The sequence below is a fragment of the Dryobates pubescens genome, chromosome 14 (assembly GCF_014839835.1).
Source record: "Dryobates pubescens isolate bDryPub1 chromosome 14, bDryPub1.pri, whole genome shotgun sequence".
Taxonomy (NCBI): domain Eukaryota; kingdom Metazoa; phylum Chordata; class Aves; order Piciformes; family Picidae; genus Dryobates; species Dryobates pubescens.
Window position 1 is genome coordinate 12,623,352 of NC_071625.1, and position 18,968 is coordinate 12,642,319.

General features: G+C 40.2%; 1 protein-coding gene across 1 annotated transcript in view; it reads right to left on the reverse strand.

Moving 5' to 3' along the window:
• Positions 1-1,042: 1,042 nt before the first annotated feature.
• Positions 1,043-18,968, reverse strand: part of EIF3H (eukaryotic translation initiation factor 3 subunit H) — an 83,184-nt gene continuing 65,258 nt past the window's right edge. Inside the window, exons 4-8 of the mRNA XM_054167412.1 lie at positions 17,494-17,593; positions 16,010-16,159; positions 6,843-6,963; positions 3,072-3,204; positions 1,043-1,757 (exon numbers count right to left, since the gene is read on the reverse strand). Of these exons, the coding sequence (XP_054023387.1) occupies positions 1,660-1,757; positions 3,072-3,204; positions 6,843-6,963; positions 16,010-16,159; positions 17,494-17,593 (602 nt within the window). The 3' untranslated portion in view covers positions 1,043-1,659. The remainder of the gene's footprint in view (positions 1,758-3,071; positions 3,205-6,842; positions 6,964-16,009; positions 16,160-17,493; positions 17,594-18,968) is intronic.

Here is an 18,968-nt window from a genome sequence, read left to right on the forward strand (position 1 = left end):
GTCATCAGTGATTTGTCATACCACAGATTCATCAGAAGACAAAAAATGAGGCGATACTGACCCACAAGATTAATGAATGACTCTGTGCCCAGGAATTTGCAGAGCATAAAGAGCATAAACACAAAGACATTAGATGTTCTTTGTGTTCTTGATTACCACTGTAAATCCCATCCAATGTCTCTGATAGTATCACAGAGCACATCTGCAACCTCTCCTAGACCTTCTCTACTCTGTGCAGTTGTTCACATCTGCACAAACGTTTTCCATTAGTATCTCATACTCAACACTCCTAGCTCTGTACAGCAATCCAGTCTTTGAAAGGATGCAGAGTAGAAATTCAGCCTCCAAAACATGTAAGTATATGGGAGAAAATCACATGGAGCTGAGAAGGAAGAGGAGACAACACCCTTACATAGAATAGCTGAGGAAAGCACCCCAGGTTTCCCCCACGTGGCAGCAAGATTGTCACAGTTCAGATGGCGCTTAGTCCACCTTTGAGTATGCCAAAGGCAAAAATATAGGCTCACATCTTGATGTGAGGGTTGAACAAAACTTGCATCCATCCATATTTACACAAATATTGAAATCACTGTAGTTTACATGAGAATAGAATCAGTTCTTAGTCTAATCCCCAGTTTTCACACACTCCTGGCATTCCAAAACTTTCACTTTAGGGTCTGAATATTCTATGCTAGGTCCATATTTTATAGAATCATAGTATTGTTTTGGTTGGAAAAGACTTCTAAGATCATCAAGTCCAACCATCCACCTAACAACAACATGGCCATTAAACCATGTCCCAAAGCCTCAAGTCCACACCTTTCTTGAACATCTCTAGGGACAGCGACTCCACCACCTCCCTGGGTAACCTGTTCCAATTTAGAGGACGTTATTTATTTTAAAAGACCAAACCACACTCCTTCAGGCTGCTTTAGGCTCTCAGAACTTAGCACACAATGACATGCAACGAAGAACTCAAGGGGAAAATAAAAAAGAAATCCAAAGACAGCAAGATGTGTGAGGTGCAATTTATTCGATGTATTGAACCTTTGAAGGTTTCTGTCATGAAGACTTCTGTAGCATCACTGAATTTCAGTCCACTTGGTGGTGGCAACTGAAAATAACACAGGATATGGTGGGGATCAGTCTCCACATAACACCAGTTGTGGATGTTCTGAATGTGCAGTCTATGAAAAATCTATGGTATAGGAGGTCCAGGCTGGCCAAAGAGAAGACAATAAAACCAAGCAACTGTTCCACGTGCACATTATGGTTGTAAGCTCTCAACCCAAACTGGGAGATTTAAAGTTTCTTCTGTGAAGTCAGCTATGCTGAACATTTGTAATAATTTGGTTTGATGTCAGATTCCAAGTAAAATAAAACCTGTATTATTTGCTATGACTAAACATGAATAACTGCCAAGCCTTTAGAAAACCTGCGGTGACCACAGAAAATTCCCGTCCAATAGGGCCCACAAATAAGGAAATGCTAGAACATCATTAAAATTTGCCTTTATTTTTCTTAAAGCACAGTACTACAGAAACCAAGTTGAGTGTGTTTTGCAAGACTCTCTTCCCAATACAACAAACTTTCAAGAGGATCATGTACAGTATAAAACTGTAACTAACTTTTCTTGTTGAGGGCTACGGCAAAGTTTCTTCAATTGTTGTAATCTTGGAGAGCCTGAGCCATGAAAAGCTTGCCCAGGTTCTGTGCATTGAACTCCTTAATATTCTGGCAGTAGGTATTAATTTGACCTGTCAATAGGAAAGAAGAGTAAAAACTTGTCAGCTCTGAAATTCAGAAGGATATTTTAGAACACAGTTTTTAAAAAGCCAAATGTGCACGAAGCATTCCAGACCTATGTCAGAAGCAACCAAAACAGCTCAACCATTCTACACCTGACAAATAGTTTTACATGTTCAGTATTCCCAAATGGGTTTGGGAAGAAGAAACTAAATGAGCAGGATAGGTAGGTTTGTATGTCCCAAACCCCCTTCATTTCCCTAAAATTCTATTACTTACAAATTCCTGAAAAGACTTATGACATCAAAAGAATAAACAATTCTTGCTGCTGCACTGCAATCTTAATCACATCAATTGTTCAGTTTAGTTGCTCTAAAAACACCACAAGGCTGCATTCCAGTCCTGGTCTTACGCATCTCCTGTCCCTACTGAAATTTTTGCAGCAAATCTTTTTCAGTAGCAGCAGATTTAAAATTGTAGTACTCTTCTTTGACACTTTGCTGCAGTCTTTTTTTTCCCCCCACCTGTTATCTTCCTTTATTAGCTCCTTCAAAAATCACCAGGGTATGAAGTCAGTGCTTTACAAATCAGATATGCCCATCAAAACATTTTTATACACATAATGCTACAAGTTATTTCCCTTGATAGCTAGAAATAGCAATACATGAAGCCATTTTAATCAAAATTAAGACTGTTTAGAAGACAAATAAACTCTCAATTGAATGCTCTATTTGAAAAGTTTTTAAATGCCTCAGAGACAAAAGAGCTAAGTTTTGTGTTCTTTATCCCCAAACTTGAGTTAATCTAAGTTGAAGAGGATGCTTTCAATTCTTCCCTTGACTATGGTAAGAGAACAAACGAAGGGAGTGTTTTGGGTGAAAACTCTTAAGTGTAGTTTTCAATTCCTCCTCTTGTAAGAGATGATTCACCCTAAGCTATCACTTTTATAAAACACAGCCTGAGACTAGCCTAGCAGTGGGTTGGGGAAGAAAGAGCCCACTTTGGGGGGTTTTGGGTAGAGCCTCAGGTGGGGAGAGCGGAAGTGCTGGAGGGCCTTTGGGACTCTGTACACTTTGGGATATCTTTGCCACTACGCTTTATAGTTTTCTGTAACACACCACTTGCTTTTCCATTTAAACTTTCCATCACTATCCAATCCATTTGTGAGTGACATTCTTTTGTCCCTCTCGGGGCAATGGAGGACCTGTCCGGCTCTAAACCAGGACAGCAATGAAAAATTACAATGCTTTCTAAGGTAACAAGTACACTTTTTCTGAAGCTAACATTCGTCTGTGAGAACACTGAAGAGGCTGCTAGGATGGTACCTGCAATAAGGAGTGACTCCATCCTTGGAGGTGGCTGTGGTGGTTTAAAGAGTTTGTTGATGTCCTCCTCGGGAAGAGGAGGTTCTCCTCGGCTTTGACGCTGTATATTTTCTTGCTGGCGCCTCTGCTGGTACTGAAAATAAAGCAACAGAAATGGAATGCAACAGGACTTGTAAAGCAGCAAAAAGTTTTCCTTTTCAGGTGCTCTTTACCAAAGCAGAAGGTATGCTTTAAAAAAATGATACTTGTTCAGCACCATTCAGTTTATTTCATATAATGCAAAAGCAACTCACAGCTAATTTCATCTCACTGCTAACAAGCACTTCTTCTTCCACACTGGCACCTTTAATAAGTGAGGCACTGGAAAACGATGTGGTACTGAGGTGGTGGCATTCATCTTTTAAAACATATTCAGAGAGATAAATACTGGATCTGATGAAAAGAGTACAGCATTGTAGATAAAGGTCTCTGTTTCAGAATACAAAATTAACTAGGTTGGAAAAGACCTTCGAGATCATCGAGTCCAACCTATCACCCAACACTGTCTAATCAACTAAACCATGGCACCGAGTGCCCCATGTAGTCTCTTCCAAAACACCTCCAGTGACCGTGACTCCACCACCTCCCTGGGCAGCACATTCCAATGGCCAGTCACTCTTTCTGTGATGAACTTCTTCCTAACATCCAGCCTAAACCTCCCCTGGCACAGCCTAATACTGTGTCCCCTCGTTCTGTTGCTGGTTGTCTGGGTGATGAGACCAACCCCCACCTGGCTACAACCTTCTTTCAGGTAGTTGTAGACAGCAATAAGGTCTCCCCTGAGCCTCCTCTTCTCCAGGCTAAACAAACCCAGCTCCCTCAGCCTCTCCTCATAGGGCTGTGCTCCAAACCCCTCACCAGCTTTGTTGCCCTTCCCCCACACAAGAAAGAAAAACAAGGTCAGGATAGATAGGTATGAGAAGTCATGACCTGAAATAGCTACATAAAGCAGAAATACTCAATTTTATGCAAGTTAAAGGTCAAAACAATATTAATGTGAAAGGGGAAGAGAACTTGATTAAATAAGGTATTATAAGCCCAAGAAAATATAAACTCTAAACTGAGAGCACAGTGGTGGCTGAAACAAAACAAATTTCTCCATTCTGCCACTTTGATTCTATTTCTCTGTGGGTTACCAGAGGATATATTAGGGTAGCAGTTTGTAGAAATTATTCTGCTATGTAAAAAATGAAAAAAAAATAAAATTTTAAACCCAACAAGATTTGTTTTCAGTGCTTCCCTTGCCCATGTAGATTACTCAAGCTTCTACAAATTGAAGTAGACCATTTCTTCAGCTATTGAATAAACATTTGTTCTTGCAGAAGTGCATACATTCAAAAACAGGCATCTGAGATTTCATACTGAATGTCATAGCCAGGAACTAGTCACAAGCTTTGTCTATCAAAGCCCTCATATTCAAAACACACACACACACACACACACTCACTCACAAAATCATAGAATCAATAAGGTTGGAAAAGACCGCAGAGATCATCCAGTCCAACCTATTACCTAACACCTCATGACAACTAAACCATGGCTTCAAGTGCCATGTCCAATCCTTTTTGGAACACCTCAAGGGTCAGTGACTCCACCACCTCCCTGGGTAGCACATTCCAATGGCCAATTACTCTTTGTGGGAAGAACTTTCTCCTCACCTCAAGCCTAAACCTGCCCTGGCACAGCTTGAGACTCTGTCCTCTTGTTATGGCGCTGGTTGCCTGGGAGAAGAGACCAGCCCCTACCTGGTTACAACCTCCTTTCAGGTAGTTGTAGACAGCAATAAGGTCTCCCCAAATATTTCAAATAAATAAGCCAAGGAGCACAGGGTATGTACATTTACATACTTAAATGTATCTGTGCACAAGAGTCTGAAATCAGTTCATCCATGGTGGTATACTCCAGAGAAATCCCTTTTTCCCCCAGCAGTAGTGACAAATACATGTTTTTAGACAACGTTAAAAATAAAATCTTAAATGACCATATTTGTATGTGAAGTGCACGTAGTTGCTTCTTCCTTTGCATTACCCCATTCACTTCTCAGCAGTCTGCCTATTATTCTCTATTGAAACAGCTTGCTCTTAATCACAATTGCTCCATTTTAAAAATGAAGTTAAGACCACTAACTATGCTGCAACGAGCCACTACTGAAGCAGCTACGGTTTAGTAAAGAAATGAAGTGAGACACCATGGAACCTACTTTGCTCTGCTTTTCAAAATAAATAGATTCCTTTATTAACCAAACCCTTTGAAGTGGATGTCATCTTTCTTTTCAAATTAGGCAACAAAGGAAAACGATTTTTTTCTGAAGATAACATGCATGGAGCTTCTTCATCCTCAGGAATTACAAAGCCAGGCGAGACCACCGATCACGTGCTGCTTCCCTAAAGTACCTCCTGTCCAAGCCAGACATTATTTAAGTGAAAAAAAGCCAATTTTGATTTAAAAATGGTCAGTGATAAAGCATTTCACATGAACCACAGGTGCTCTTTTTAATAATTAGCTACTTTGTGTAGCAATACCTGCAATATTATCTTTAAAACAGCCTGGCCCATTTTCAGCTGGCTGATACTGAATCTTGCCATATGCCTGTCTGCAAGATTAAAGAGTTTAAATCTATTTTTCATGCAAGTACTTTTTGAGTAAGCAAGTTATTCATTAACTTCATTTATCACATTAAGTAAATTGCATTCACCAAAATCTGCTCTCTGGGCTTTTAAATCATTCTCACGGTGCTTTTTTCCCCCCAGTTCACCAGCATTCTTCCGTAGTTAGACACAGCACAGCTTTGTCACATGCAGCAACAGCAAATAAAGCAACACCATCTCCCAATCACACAACAGTTGAGGTGGGAAGGACCTCTGGAGGTCACTTTGCCCAACTCCTCTGATAAAGCAGGCCACCTAAAGCCCATCTCCATACTCAGTATTATCTCATCAGACTATTTTGGATTTTATAGAGGCCCTCTGGCATCAGGAATTAAAAATCAGCATACCAGTATCACTATCTGCTGATACAAGACATGACTAAAATCTCATTTCTGATCAGAGAACAGTCCACTGTCTTAAATATGAAGTATGTGGGGGGAATGGAAAAAAAATAGAAATAGGTAGATTCAGATTGGATATTAGGAAGAAGTTTTTCATCATGAAGGTGGTGAGACACTGGAACAGGTTGCCCAGGGAGGTGGTGGAAGCCTCATCCCTGGAGGCCAGGCTGGATCTGGCTCTGAGCAACCTGATCTAGTGTGAGGGGTCCCTGCCCATGGCAGGGGGGTTGGAACTAGATGATCCTTGAGGTCCCCTCCAAACCTAACAATTCTATGATTCTGTGTTTCTTTATTTCTAGATGCATGACTACATGTGATGGTATTAAAACACGGTGTGTTTTGGAACAGTTCACTTGTAGTTTCAGCTCTTTCATTTACTAAACCTCTAATCCTTGTGTCCACAGTATACATATTTAGTATATCAGTGTTGTCATTTTATCATAAATCACGAACAAACATGTAGCAGAGCAAAGAAAGATCAAGCCCCACTACATTATTAGCAGAAGTGAATCCACTGGATAATTCCCTACTTATCTAGGTCATATTATGTATCTACTTAAAGAATGTTTCTGTAAGAATTTTATCCTGCTTAGATCAAAATTCATCTGGTCTTTGATAACACCACCCAACATGCATTTTGAGGAAAATAAAATCCTCTCCCACAGGCTTCCCATGGTACCAACCTGGTGCTTCTGCTGCTGCTGCTTGCTCACATTCCTCAGGTAGGTATTGTATTTAACAATGTCTTGGCTCATTTCATCCACTCTGTCCATCAGCAGCTGCAGACTCTTCCCTAAGTGATTACTGAAATACAAGAAACTTGTGTGAAAGACTGCATTTAGTTTTAAAATCTGTTCAACTTTAACATGAATTTCAAGTCACTTGACCAGCATTTCTGCACTAATGGCACAGTTTGCAAATCTTTAAGTTTGTGGTTATCTTTGTTCAGATATTTATCTGGTGATACACAGCATCTCCTCCTCTAATATCTTTGCCACATTAGGAATAGCCTATTTGAGCGTGGTCTTTGCAGGGAACCTCACAGTTCTGAAAGAAACAATGCCCTGTGTGAAGTTACTGATATTAAAGGTGCAGGTCAAACATTTAAAAGAGGAATTCTGATATTTTTGTGACATGCAACCTCGAACAATGTTCCAGGGGATGTGTTCAAGTAGTTTAGTTCCATGGATTTTACATGAGTATTTAACTGTATGTTTGCAGAGATAGTTAAATATTCTTCAGAACTCCATCTCATTAACTGTCTATCATACTTTAGCAGACATTGCTTGATCTTCTCTCCCGAGAGGGAGCGCTGTGCCCAGCTCCACATTCTGTACCATAGGCAACATGGAAGCAGCTAGGCTGGGTGTGTCCAGCTCTAGTTATGCGAACTACTACCTTGGCCAGACAAATGCAGTCTGTTAAACAACTTTTATTGTAACCATTTTTAGCAATGGATTCAGTATTCTGCAGGAATGTTCAACTTAAGGTATAGCTTCCAAGTTAAAGTTTTGGAAGTTTTTAGGTTGGTGCCCATGGAGACAAGATTCATCCTAAATTGTGTTGACAGGGTAGTGCAGTAAAAGGATACTTACTGCTCTCTATTGATCCCTTCCATCAGAAGCTAGTTTGTTTGCTTTGATGCGAGCATTACCCAGTCCTACTTGGCTGAAGACCAGTGACTCACAAAACTGACTCCTATTCCTTCTCAACTGAAATCCACTATTACTCCTGAGAGTTTCTTTAAAATAAAAAGTTTGGTGCACTTCTATGTCAGAATCATACTCTTTAGTTATTGCTTCTCCATGTTATCTGTGTTTCTTTCTGCTTTTTACAATGCATTCCTGCCAAACTACAACCTGTGGACTGTATCACAGTAACTAAGGTTGGAAGAGACCCCAAGGATCATCAAGTCCAACCTGTTCCAACAGACCTCACAACTAGACCATGGCACTAAGTGCCACGTCCAATCTCCCCTTGAACACCTCCAGGGATGGCGACTCCACCACCTCCCTGGGCAGCCCATTCCAATGACGAATGAGTGGGGACACTCTACCTGGAAGAGACAGGAGTGAAGGACAAAGGGAACCCCACACACAATGCTAAGGGTGTCCCTCAAGTGTAAATTATTCCCCAAATCTACAAAACTCCTAGCTGGAGACAGAAGCTGGCAACATACTGAGGAACTGGAGGGTACCTGTCAAGAATTATCTAAAGACACTCTTGCCTCCAAATACTGGGACAGCTATTTCACTAGCTGAGCTGCCTGCTCACCAAACAAAAGGCTGCACTAGTAACTTCAGATCACAATTTGTTTTCAAGCCAGAGTTTTACATCTCAGTTGTGTACAGGGCAGATGGTGAGGAGGACTTCAGCTACACAGCAGCAAGGAAGGCGCCACTACAATAATTATTTTTAAACTTCCTGGGTTGGATTTTTTTTTTTTTGGTTTAATGTTTCAAGCACATGATATTTAGAACTGTGGAATAGTGCCATGGCTAGGACTGTGCATATTTTCAGTTTTTTATAGAGTTTATGTTATAAAGAGCTAGTGTTAGAAGTAGATACTATCAGAAATGCCTATGCAGGTACTCACTAATAGCCTTGTAGGGTATGTGCACATCAGGAATACACAATCATGTTACAGATAGTGTCCATGTGAAATATAGCTGGTTACAAAGAATGATTTTATGTGAATCACTTTGGGACCAGCTTAGTACAGCAGAACACAGAAACAGAGAGTTATTGTTAGAAGCTGCAGTAATATAGTGTTTGCTCTCATTGCCAAGGAAACAAAAAGCTAAAAACAGATAACTTAAACAGATGTGAACTAAGACATGAAGTGATAAGTATGCTGCAAATACAGGACCAGCTTTTTCCTCAGTTCTCATGTCATTGATATTCTTATTTTTTCTCTCCATCTCTTAAAAAAAAAAAAAGAAACCCCAATAGGAAGTAATTTATAAAAATGTATGTTAAGCAAGTTTCATTCAGCTGAAGTTTACTCTGGTGAGATTTAAAAGTTAAATTGCCCTGCTCCAGCCCATAAGACTCATCATGTACTTCCTTAGCTCAAAGGTTCTTTCAGGCATCTCTTTACCTCATGCATTCCCCTATAGCAGATCTCAAAGATCACACTGCTAGATACCTAGCTGACTCCTCTGTATCAATGCAATGAAAAAAGAAATTTAAAATAATTTTTATAGCCTTAATTAAAATAAAATAAAATCCAATGCTGCTCACATCTCACCCAAGACACTTTCCTATAGGGCTCTGTGGTAGTCAAATATATCACAGTATCACCAAGGCCGGAAGAGACCTCAAAGATCATCGAGTCCAACCTGTCACCACAGACCTCATGACTAGACCATGGCACCAAGTGCCACGTCCAATCTCCTCTTGAACACCTCCAGGGATGGTGACTCCACCACCTCCCTGGGCAGCACATTCCAATGGCTAATGACTCTCTCAGTGAAGAACTTTCTCCTCACCTATGGTGGGTCACATCACCTCGAGCCTAAACAACCCCTGGTGCAGCTTGAGACTGTGTAGATGTAGATACCATGAGGCTCAGCACTTGCATTCATTGTTGTCCTGAGGTCACCACTAATACACGAACTGCATTTATAATGGACGCATTTCAGTCAGTTGATTCAGCAAAAGAATCAATGAAATTGAGTTTACATTTAGATAGGTGAGGACTGTAGACCAACAGGTACAGATTTATGAAGGAAAACAGCCAGTTCTGAAAAACCAATGTCCACATTACTGTGTTTCAGCATGGGTTTCTTATCACCAGTTCTGACATGGTTCAGAATGTCCACTAGCATCTGAAACACAGTAGGCATCCTACAGCCTATTTTCAGTTTAGTTTCATCAGAAACAAGTCAGGGCTGAGATCACCCAGTGATGATGACCTGAGCACACACTGAAGCTGAACTAAAAGACATAGTTCCAAAGATAGCTCCAAAAGACAACCAGACCTCAAGTACCTTTGCTCTCTACAACTACCTGAAGGGAGGCTGTAGCCAGGTGAGGCTTGTTCTCTTCTCCCAGGCAACCAGCACCAGAACAAGAGGACACAGTCTCAAGCTGTGCCAGTGGAGGTTTAGGCTTGAGGTGAGGAGAAAGTTCTTCACAGAAAGAGTAATTGGCCATTGGAATGAGCTGCCCAGGGAGGTGGTGGAGTCACCATCACTGTAGGTGTTTAGGAAGAGACTTGATGGGGTGCTTGGTGCCACAGTTTAGTTGATTAGATGGTGTTGGATGATAGGTTGGACTCAATCTTGGAGGTCTCTTCCAACCTGATTAATCCTATCGTATTGTATCCTATCCTATATCCTACCCTACCCTACCCTATCCTATCCTATCCTACCCTACCCTACCAGGGAATCTTCATGGTGAAAAATACCAGCTGCAGAACTACTAACACACTAGGCATCAGTAAGTTCCCACATGAGGACTATGTTCTTTTTAGTGGAGAAATAAAGATAATAAAAAGGGAAAGAAACAGAATAAAGCTTCCTCTGCTGCTAGGACAACAAAAAATACCTGTCAGGTGGACTCTTACACATTTAATGAGAATATTCCTCCAAAAAGAATTGTTTTTGGGACCGCTCACCTGTAGTGAGTGACCTCTAGAACTTTCAGAAATTTATCATCTGAGACTTAGCTGTGTAGCTTGGCTGACACAATAAAAAATTATAGAAAGGAACAAGCTCATACAAACTGTCAAAGGGCAACTGTCAAAGTCTGTTTAGAAAAAAAAACAAAACAACAAAACCAAAACAAACAAAAGCCAACAAACAGACTAGAAAGTGAAGCTTTCCAAGCAATTTCTCATATTGTGCATTTCTGCTTTTGGGTATAATCCTTCACCCCAATGGGCAGGTACAAAATCAAGCCTTTGACACAAGGATTACCTCTGATTCCTTGTTTAGCAATTATCAAAAACAAAGGTCAAATAATTCTGAGGGTGAGAAGTATAAACCTGTGGGCAGAGTAGCCTAATCTGAAGGTAACGATGGTCCTTCCTGTCTTTTTCCCCACTGGTGAGCCTTGCATTCAGCAGTTATGGTTTAGTCTCCATAGAAGGAGAAAGCACCAACTATACATTAATTAAACCTGTTGGTCACTTGCTACAGGAGGGCACCCCATTAGGATATGGATCTAAGAGACTCAAATGCAAGCCTCCCTCTTCCTGAGAGCCTCCCTTTGCGGATGTCCTTCAAGCAAAGCAAAGGTGCAGTTTGCTAGTGCCAGCAAAGCTAGTTTAAGAGGTTCCAGCATGCGGATCTTCCTGCCTTTCCCTTCCTCTTTGCCCAAGGATTACAGCACTCTCAGCTGTATGGATTCAGCTGTTTGCGTGGGCACACTTCAAACTCTTCCAGTGAAACAGTCTACTGTAAATGCAAAACCACCCTCTGCTGGGGTTTCTTTTTTTTTTTCAGGGAGACTGAAGGAAAAGCTGGAAGGGAAGAGTGGGAGCCTGACTTTTTCCAGCAGACTTTTCCACAAGCTATTTGTACAGCCATATTCTGAAACAGATGAGGGAATAAAAATCTTTGAGGCAGGAGGGGTGTAGAGATGAAATGGGGACAGTAGGGAGAAATGATGCAAGCTGCTGGGGCTGGAACCTCAAACTGGCTCCATTTCTGTAGGATTCATAACGGAGAGCTACACATGAAGCCCACATTTACTTCAGCATCTTTAATCAGGAAACAACTCCAGAGACACACTCACTAAAGGTCTGAAACATCCAAAATGCAGCCTCCAGTCAGACACCAAAGCTCCAAAGAGAGGCAGCAGTTAACATCCTACTCAGCTCCCCATATCCTGCTCATTAGTTTTAACTGTTTCTACACACAGCTAGCGAACCTCACATTTTTTGAGAAAAACTCACCTACCTGCACCGGCCCTGGGGAGAGCAGAGGCACCCAGCCTCCACTGTGCTGTACCCAAGCACCTAATTTCAGGTATAACACTTCTGAGGCTAGAGGTGTCCAAAGAAGATAGTTCCCCAAACTTTCCTACAGTCAACCATAGATGGATCCCTCCATTTATTTTGTTCTAGTTTGCTTGCACCCAGGCTAAAGAACGTGAGAACAGGAAGCACCAAGAGGAAGCATAAGAAACTACTGTACCTGCTGCTCTGTTTTTCCACTTTACATCAGCTCTACTGAGGCTCCTCTCAGAGTCACTGTTTTTTAGGAAAGGTGCCACCCTGAGCAGCATTTCTCCTCCTGGTGGGAACAGCTTTGGGTGGATTAGAAAGGTACTGCTGGGCAAAGCACATCTTTTTGATCAAATATTTCTAAGGAACGTTCCCACCACTTAGCAGAACTTGTTTACATCTCAGCATTTCAGCCCAAGTTCAACCTGTGCTCTTTTTAAGAGGATTTTGTTTGAATGAGATATGTAAGTCAGGAGTCTTGAACTCCCTTCCCTCTTCTGCTCCGACTTTGATGTGTGCCTTTGGGCAACGCATTTACCCTCTCTGTGTCAGCTTCCCTCATCTGCAAATTAGAGCTTTTCATAATTATCTTAATAATCCGTTAAGCACATTGAGATTTCTGCATAAGCAGTACAATGTATAAAGGTTAATATTGCTTTCAAAAGCTGAAGTAAGCCTCCCTGTCACTCTTGCAAAAATACTGCATCTGATGTTTGGAAAACGCATCTGTGAAGTAGATGTCACTGCAGTAAATGTTGAGCACATGTGTGCTTCCACTGACGCACACCATTAGAAAAATTGCTTGAGACAAATTGAGATATTATAAAAACAGCCCCATTATGAAGCTAGACCACAAAAAAGCCCTTTTTAATTTAAACTAGATCATCAATAGAATAGGCAAGAGATGGATGAGAACGGGAAAGTTGGTTGTAATTATTTCTCTGAAGATCTGGAACATTATCTGACAGGATCTTAATTCTTGAGTCTCTATCAAAAGCTTGGCAGTACTCCAAGGTCTTCAAGACATTCTGGTCCTTAAGGGTAGCAGAAGGATAACAGTTTGAGCAAAAGGCCTTATTTGCTATTACTTCCTAGCCTTGTGCTGTTCTGCCTTCAACCTCTTTCCCTAGAACGTTCCACTGAATTCAGCTTTTACAAGAGAAACACAAATTTATGCCCCCCAAAATAAATTACTCAACACAATTATCACAAATGCACTTCAAAAGAAGATATTATGGTACAGACAAAGCACCTCAAATAGGTACAGCTTCAAACTCAGACAAAGTGGGTGGCTGAACATGTGAGAAGCTTGATGAAACAAACTCTCCAGAGGAGAAGAACTATGGGTAAGTAATTTCATTGCCAAAACCATTGCTTCAGAAGATTAAAAAACAGTTTAGGGATGCTCCCAAAAGACCAAAAAACCACCCCCCAAAAAGAACCCCAACAAACCCAAACCCCTGAAAAGCCCAACCAACCCCAAACCTAAAAAAGCAAGTACCCTTACATTTACTGCCAGCTAATTTCTACAACAGCAAAGTTAAGTGAGAAGGATATGCATCAAAATGAAAGTTGATCTGAATTGTTTTAGTCACAACTATTCCAAGACAAACATAAGGAAATGCAAAGTGAAAATAAAACTCCAGAATGGTGGAGGTTTGAACTCCCCTACTTCAGGCAATATATTCTTTAACAGAGAATTCTTCATAGTTGAATTCAAGTAAAAACTAGTTAAAATATTTCAGTAGGCAGTATAAATCACTCTCCTTTGACTCAATGAGCATTAGAATGTTTTAATTTGCCAGCTGCTGAGTTATACCAATGTAAGGTATCACTGAATTTAACCTGTCTGATAACTAAAAGCAACTAGCAAATGGTTTTTTTAAAGGAGACGTTCAAATAAACCCACTGGGGCAATTTCCAAACCTTTCTCTCTTTCAAACCAAACTAAGCACCTTAAGCTCCTCAAACAGGTTAGTGAGAAGAATGCTGCCAAGAAAGACATAATTTAGAAATACCTCTGTAAACTGATGAATCCATTTAATTAATCCCCCATTAGTGGGAAATTCTAGACTTCAATAAGCTCAAGAAATTTCTGCCACTACATGGGATAGTAACTGGGTAAGTTCAAAGACACACACTTAATTGAAAAGGCACTTTTAACCAGGTTTATCAAAAATCCAGTTCCAACTGTGTCATCGGTTCTGCACTGCTCCATGAAAACATCCACTGAAAAGAAACTTTGATGCACCAAGAAAAAAAATCTCCTTTGTTTTCCTGTTGCAAAGGATTCCTAAACACAAGATCTCTTTTTTCTTTTGGGCTTGTGTTTTTCTTGTTCACTTCTAATCCTGTTTACTGATATGAAGACCAACACAAAAGCCTCTCTTGCACCAGGCTGTTAACAACATCATTCTAGAAAGGAAATTAATTTGTACAGCTCTTATCTTTTATCTTGAATTAGGGCAGCGGCATGGAACAGTTATCACATAAGGTGTAAAGCTGATGAAAAAATTCAACTGTGGTTTGTGATCTGTAGAAATTAATTTCCATTTCCAGAATTGTATCGCTCAACTAGCAGCAGCCCCTGCTAGGATCCAGGGTACTGGGTAATCTCAACATGTTTTATGGGACTGAAACCATAGAAACCATCAAGGGCAATGATGTCAGGTCACCTGGAAACCTGCTGTGTTCTCAGCACAGTCCTCCGCTCACAGTGAAGTGATAGAGCTTACGAGGAATCACTGTCATCTTGTACATACAGTGCCTGCCCTCTCAGATGGTAAAAGCTTTGTGATCTTTGATCAAGCAAGGAGCCTGACACAACGCCTGAAAAGTCACAGAGACTGAACTTCTCTGCAAAAATTCTTCACTTCATTAATTCCAAGGTGCAAAGTCACAACTTAGTCAAAAGGTTTGTCAGGTATCTCTTGCAACATTTGTAAATTTCCTGCCAGGTTTCAACCCTGTACCTGTGCCCTCTTGATCAATTTCTCTAAAAGCTATCTATCCTTTGGTGTATTCACATAAGCTCAAGCAAAGAAAATAGAGTGGAGAAGTTCTGATAACTCGGACAATACACTGATGACCAGCAATATGGGTCCGTTAACAACAGCCTTACATAGGGGTGGGGGGGTGTGAGGCAAGGGGACTGGAAAGCAGGAAAAAAGAAAAGAAATTATTTGTATTCAGCTAATCAGCTAACCTGGCTGTGAGAGGGAATCAGAATCTTGGGAGACAGTGCTTTCACACTAAGAAAAAAAGTTACACCCCAAAAACCTATTAGTGAGTACGTGCCAGTTTCTACATGCAACAAAATACTGCATCATTTTGTCTGTCGGGTTATTTTGGTCAGCCCAGTAGTAATCCAGTTCGCTGTCAGAACAGTTGCTGTGTGAGATTTAAGCACCACCAAATTTCTGGTAGTACTGCTACAAGTCATGCCTACTTTGTTATTGCAAATGTATTTTTCAGGGCAAAGTGCTACAAGAATAAAAAGTTACTCTTAGACAAAGTTAGGCTCATTCTAGAAACTCTTTCAACAGATTCTGACATCACGGAGGCAGGCTGTTACGGCAATCAGTCTGAGTCTTTCTGGCAGTTTCTCTGATAGAGCTTTATGATTTCATTTCATTTCATTTTCAAATGCTTCCTGCTAGCAGAGTAGAACAAGTAGATGGGAATGACAGACTGAGATTAGTCCTTGAATTAAATGTTGAAGTTTTACCATGCAGTTTTTCCTTCAGCAGAAGAACAGAAAGGGTAAAGTCTTAACCCTATTATAAGTCAAGGCAAAGCTTCCATGGACTGTAATAAGACTGGGATTTCACCCAAGGTGTTAAACTGTGGTTTGGGAAAGTGAATAAAAATACATCCATTATTGTAACAAGTACTTACCTGCTAGCCAGACTGAGCAATTCATGTCTATCGGCTACTGCAGATTTCTTTTCTAGTTCCCACAACATCACATTGATAAGGTATGAGTTCTTAATTACGATGGGCACCTCTTCAAACATGTTTTCATAAGCAATATTGGCTTTTTTCAAGCTGTGGAAGCAAAAAAAAAGAAATGAAGTTTGAAAATATTTATTAAAGTAACCAGATGTTGAATTGTAGTTCCAACAATTGACAATCTTGTAAAAACCTTCCATAGTGCCACAATCAAACACGAGTCAAGTTTTGGTAAGAGAGCATTTGCATGGCAAAACCTCACGTTTATAAAGACAAGGAAAAGCTGCTCTAGGAAAAACTCTCAAAAGTCAAGCAGTCAGTTTGCTTGCTAATACATTACTTACATGAAAAAGCCTGCCGCAAAAGACTGTACTGACAGGATTAACTCTGCCCCTTCCCTGCCATCAGGGGTTTTTTTTAAGCAGAAGTGAAAAGTTAGTTACCACATGACACAAATACCTTCAAAATCCTAACTACTACAATGAAAAAGTTCCCTAAATAGCTGAATAATTAAAAGTTTTACTGAGCAAAATTAGATTGACAAAACTGTTAAAATACAACATTCCAGGACATATTTTCTTATTCTACAATCGAAGCTATTGCTATGTCTTTATAATCAAATAGATGGTAATACTTTTAAAAACATTTGGAAATAAAGGCATGATCTATACATTTCCAAGAAAACATATTCTCAATGCATATTGGATTTTTGAATAAAAGCTTTTGCCTTCTGCCTTCCCCCTGCCCTCCCCTTTTTTTCTTGACTATGCATGGATTTGTTTGTTCATCACGGAAATGTTATGTGTAGGCACCACGCAATGAAATGATTCCGGTTTTCCTCAACAAAGGCAGTTCAATAAATACTTGTGCTTTTGCTGTTGAATGCCAATCTGAGGAAAAGGATGACAGCTAAGGCCTCCATCTACTATAAACAGCTAATCTTTTGAAACAGAGTAATTACCCTGCTTTACTCCAGAAGATTGTATCCACACGGGGGAGTTAATTTGGAATAAATAGAGAAGAACAGCTATTCCAGAATACCTGATCAGTTTTCCTTCTGGGAAAAAAAAATGAGCTTAAGGATAGACCAACTATTTCCTCTTCTCCATTTCTCTTTTTATATTTTTGACTCTTTCCACAGATACAGCTATCTCCACCACAATCCTTACAGCCAGTCCAGCGACCATCTCCAAAATCAGTTCAACTTCCATCACCTCAGCCCTTATTTAGGTGTCCAAAGACAGACTTCTATGCCTTCTCAGCCCACTGTATCAGTATATATATCTATCATTATCCATACATATCCAGTTTCCCTAGCACATACTATTACAACAGATTTTAAAACACAGTATTTCATCATTCCATGCACCACTCTGACTCCCAAGCACTTCAGCAAAGCCTACAAGGAAACACTCTTTTAAGTTACTTACGCTTCTGGAGAGAAGTCTTTTTCTTTGCAGACTTCCATCAGTTTGGGAGTCAGCCTGTATGCCTTGAGTGACAAAGACCCCTGAGCAGTCTTAATGGGATCTATTATTAAAAATGAAGGAAGCATATTATTACTAAGCCCAGACTGCCTTGAATGACATGAACAGTAGGAAAATATCTCAGTAGTCCTACTAAAAAAGTTAAGACAACCAACACAGAAAAGACATTATAGCAGATGTAAATCTATTGTACTGAAATGTAAAACACATCCAACTATGTACAGTGAAGTAATTAATAAGCTTAAGTTGGAGAACATTGGGGGACCTAGACCCATTCTACTCACAACATAATTTTCCCATTCATTTTGTTTTCTTTTCATATGAACTATCCACAGAATGTGTGTAAGAGCTACCAGGCTTAAATAAAGACTTTTTCTCCCTGCTGTAAATTAAAATATTCATTAAACTACCTTATACAATAGCAACAAAAATGGGGGGGAAAGTAATGTCAGAGTAGCAAAGGAGCTAATTCAGATCAAGTTGCCCTGCTGCTACGTGCATAACAATGTAAGTGGTATATAAATGATTAGTTTTGCCTTGACATACTCTACTGAATTTAGGGGGAAGTTTTCTAAACAAACTGTTACATTCCTAGGACAAAGAAGCTTAACACTTGCAGCACGATAACGGCTGGAGCATGCCAACAGGAGAATAAAAGCTGTGTTAACATTCATGTTGTCTGAAACTTAACACAGTAAAACTTTTAGCAATTGGTGATAAAATGAAAACCAAAATAGACTGAAACAAGTGGAAAATTCATCAAGGTCTGATGATGCAATGTTTCCAGCCAATATAAGTATACTTTAACAACTTGTTCTTTACTGTAATCCAATTGTTAACATACTGAAACAATTTTGGGGCAGCTCATAAGATTGATCGTATTCATTAGTATTTTTTCTGACAGATACTCAGGACGTTACATTTACTTCTCAGCTGGAAACTATATGCAAGTCTGCCAGATATGGCAAACTGTGAGTGTTTGGGGAGGGGGAGGCTATAAAGCTGTTAAATTGCCTACGGTTCTGATACAGCACAGAACATCTGGTCTGGAGAGCTTGAGGAAACACCATTAAATAGGCAGAAAAGAAAAAAATCTTTGTGCTAAGAAACAGTCCAGGTTTTGTATGCTTCTGTCAGAGGTATAAAAAAAAACTTGGCAAGTCGTGCGATGATTGGTCAGTCACGTACAGAGCCAGACACGCTAGCAAGCGGGGTTTGTTAGACATCTGGTCGAGTTCCACCACCCCTTCGACGAGGGAGGGGAGATGAAGGAATAAAAATGAAGCAGCTACTCCAGCATTCCAAAACGTACACATCAGGGCTCTGATAGCAAGAAAAATAAACAGAAAGAAGGAAACCCTGTCTAGACTTAGCTGCTGCTGAGGCTGCTGTAGACACAGGGTTGGTATTTACTCGAA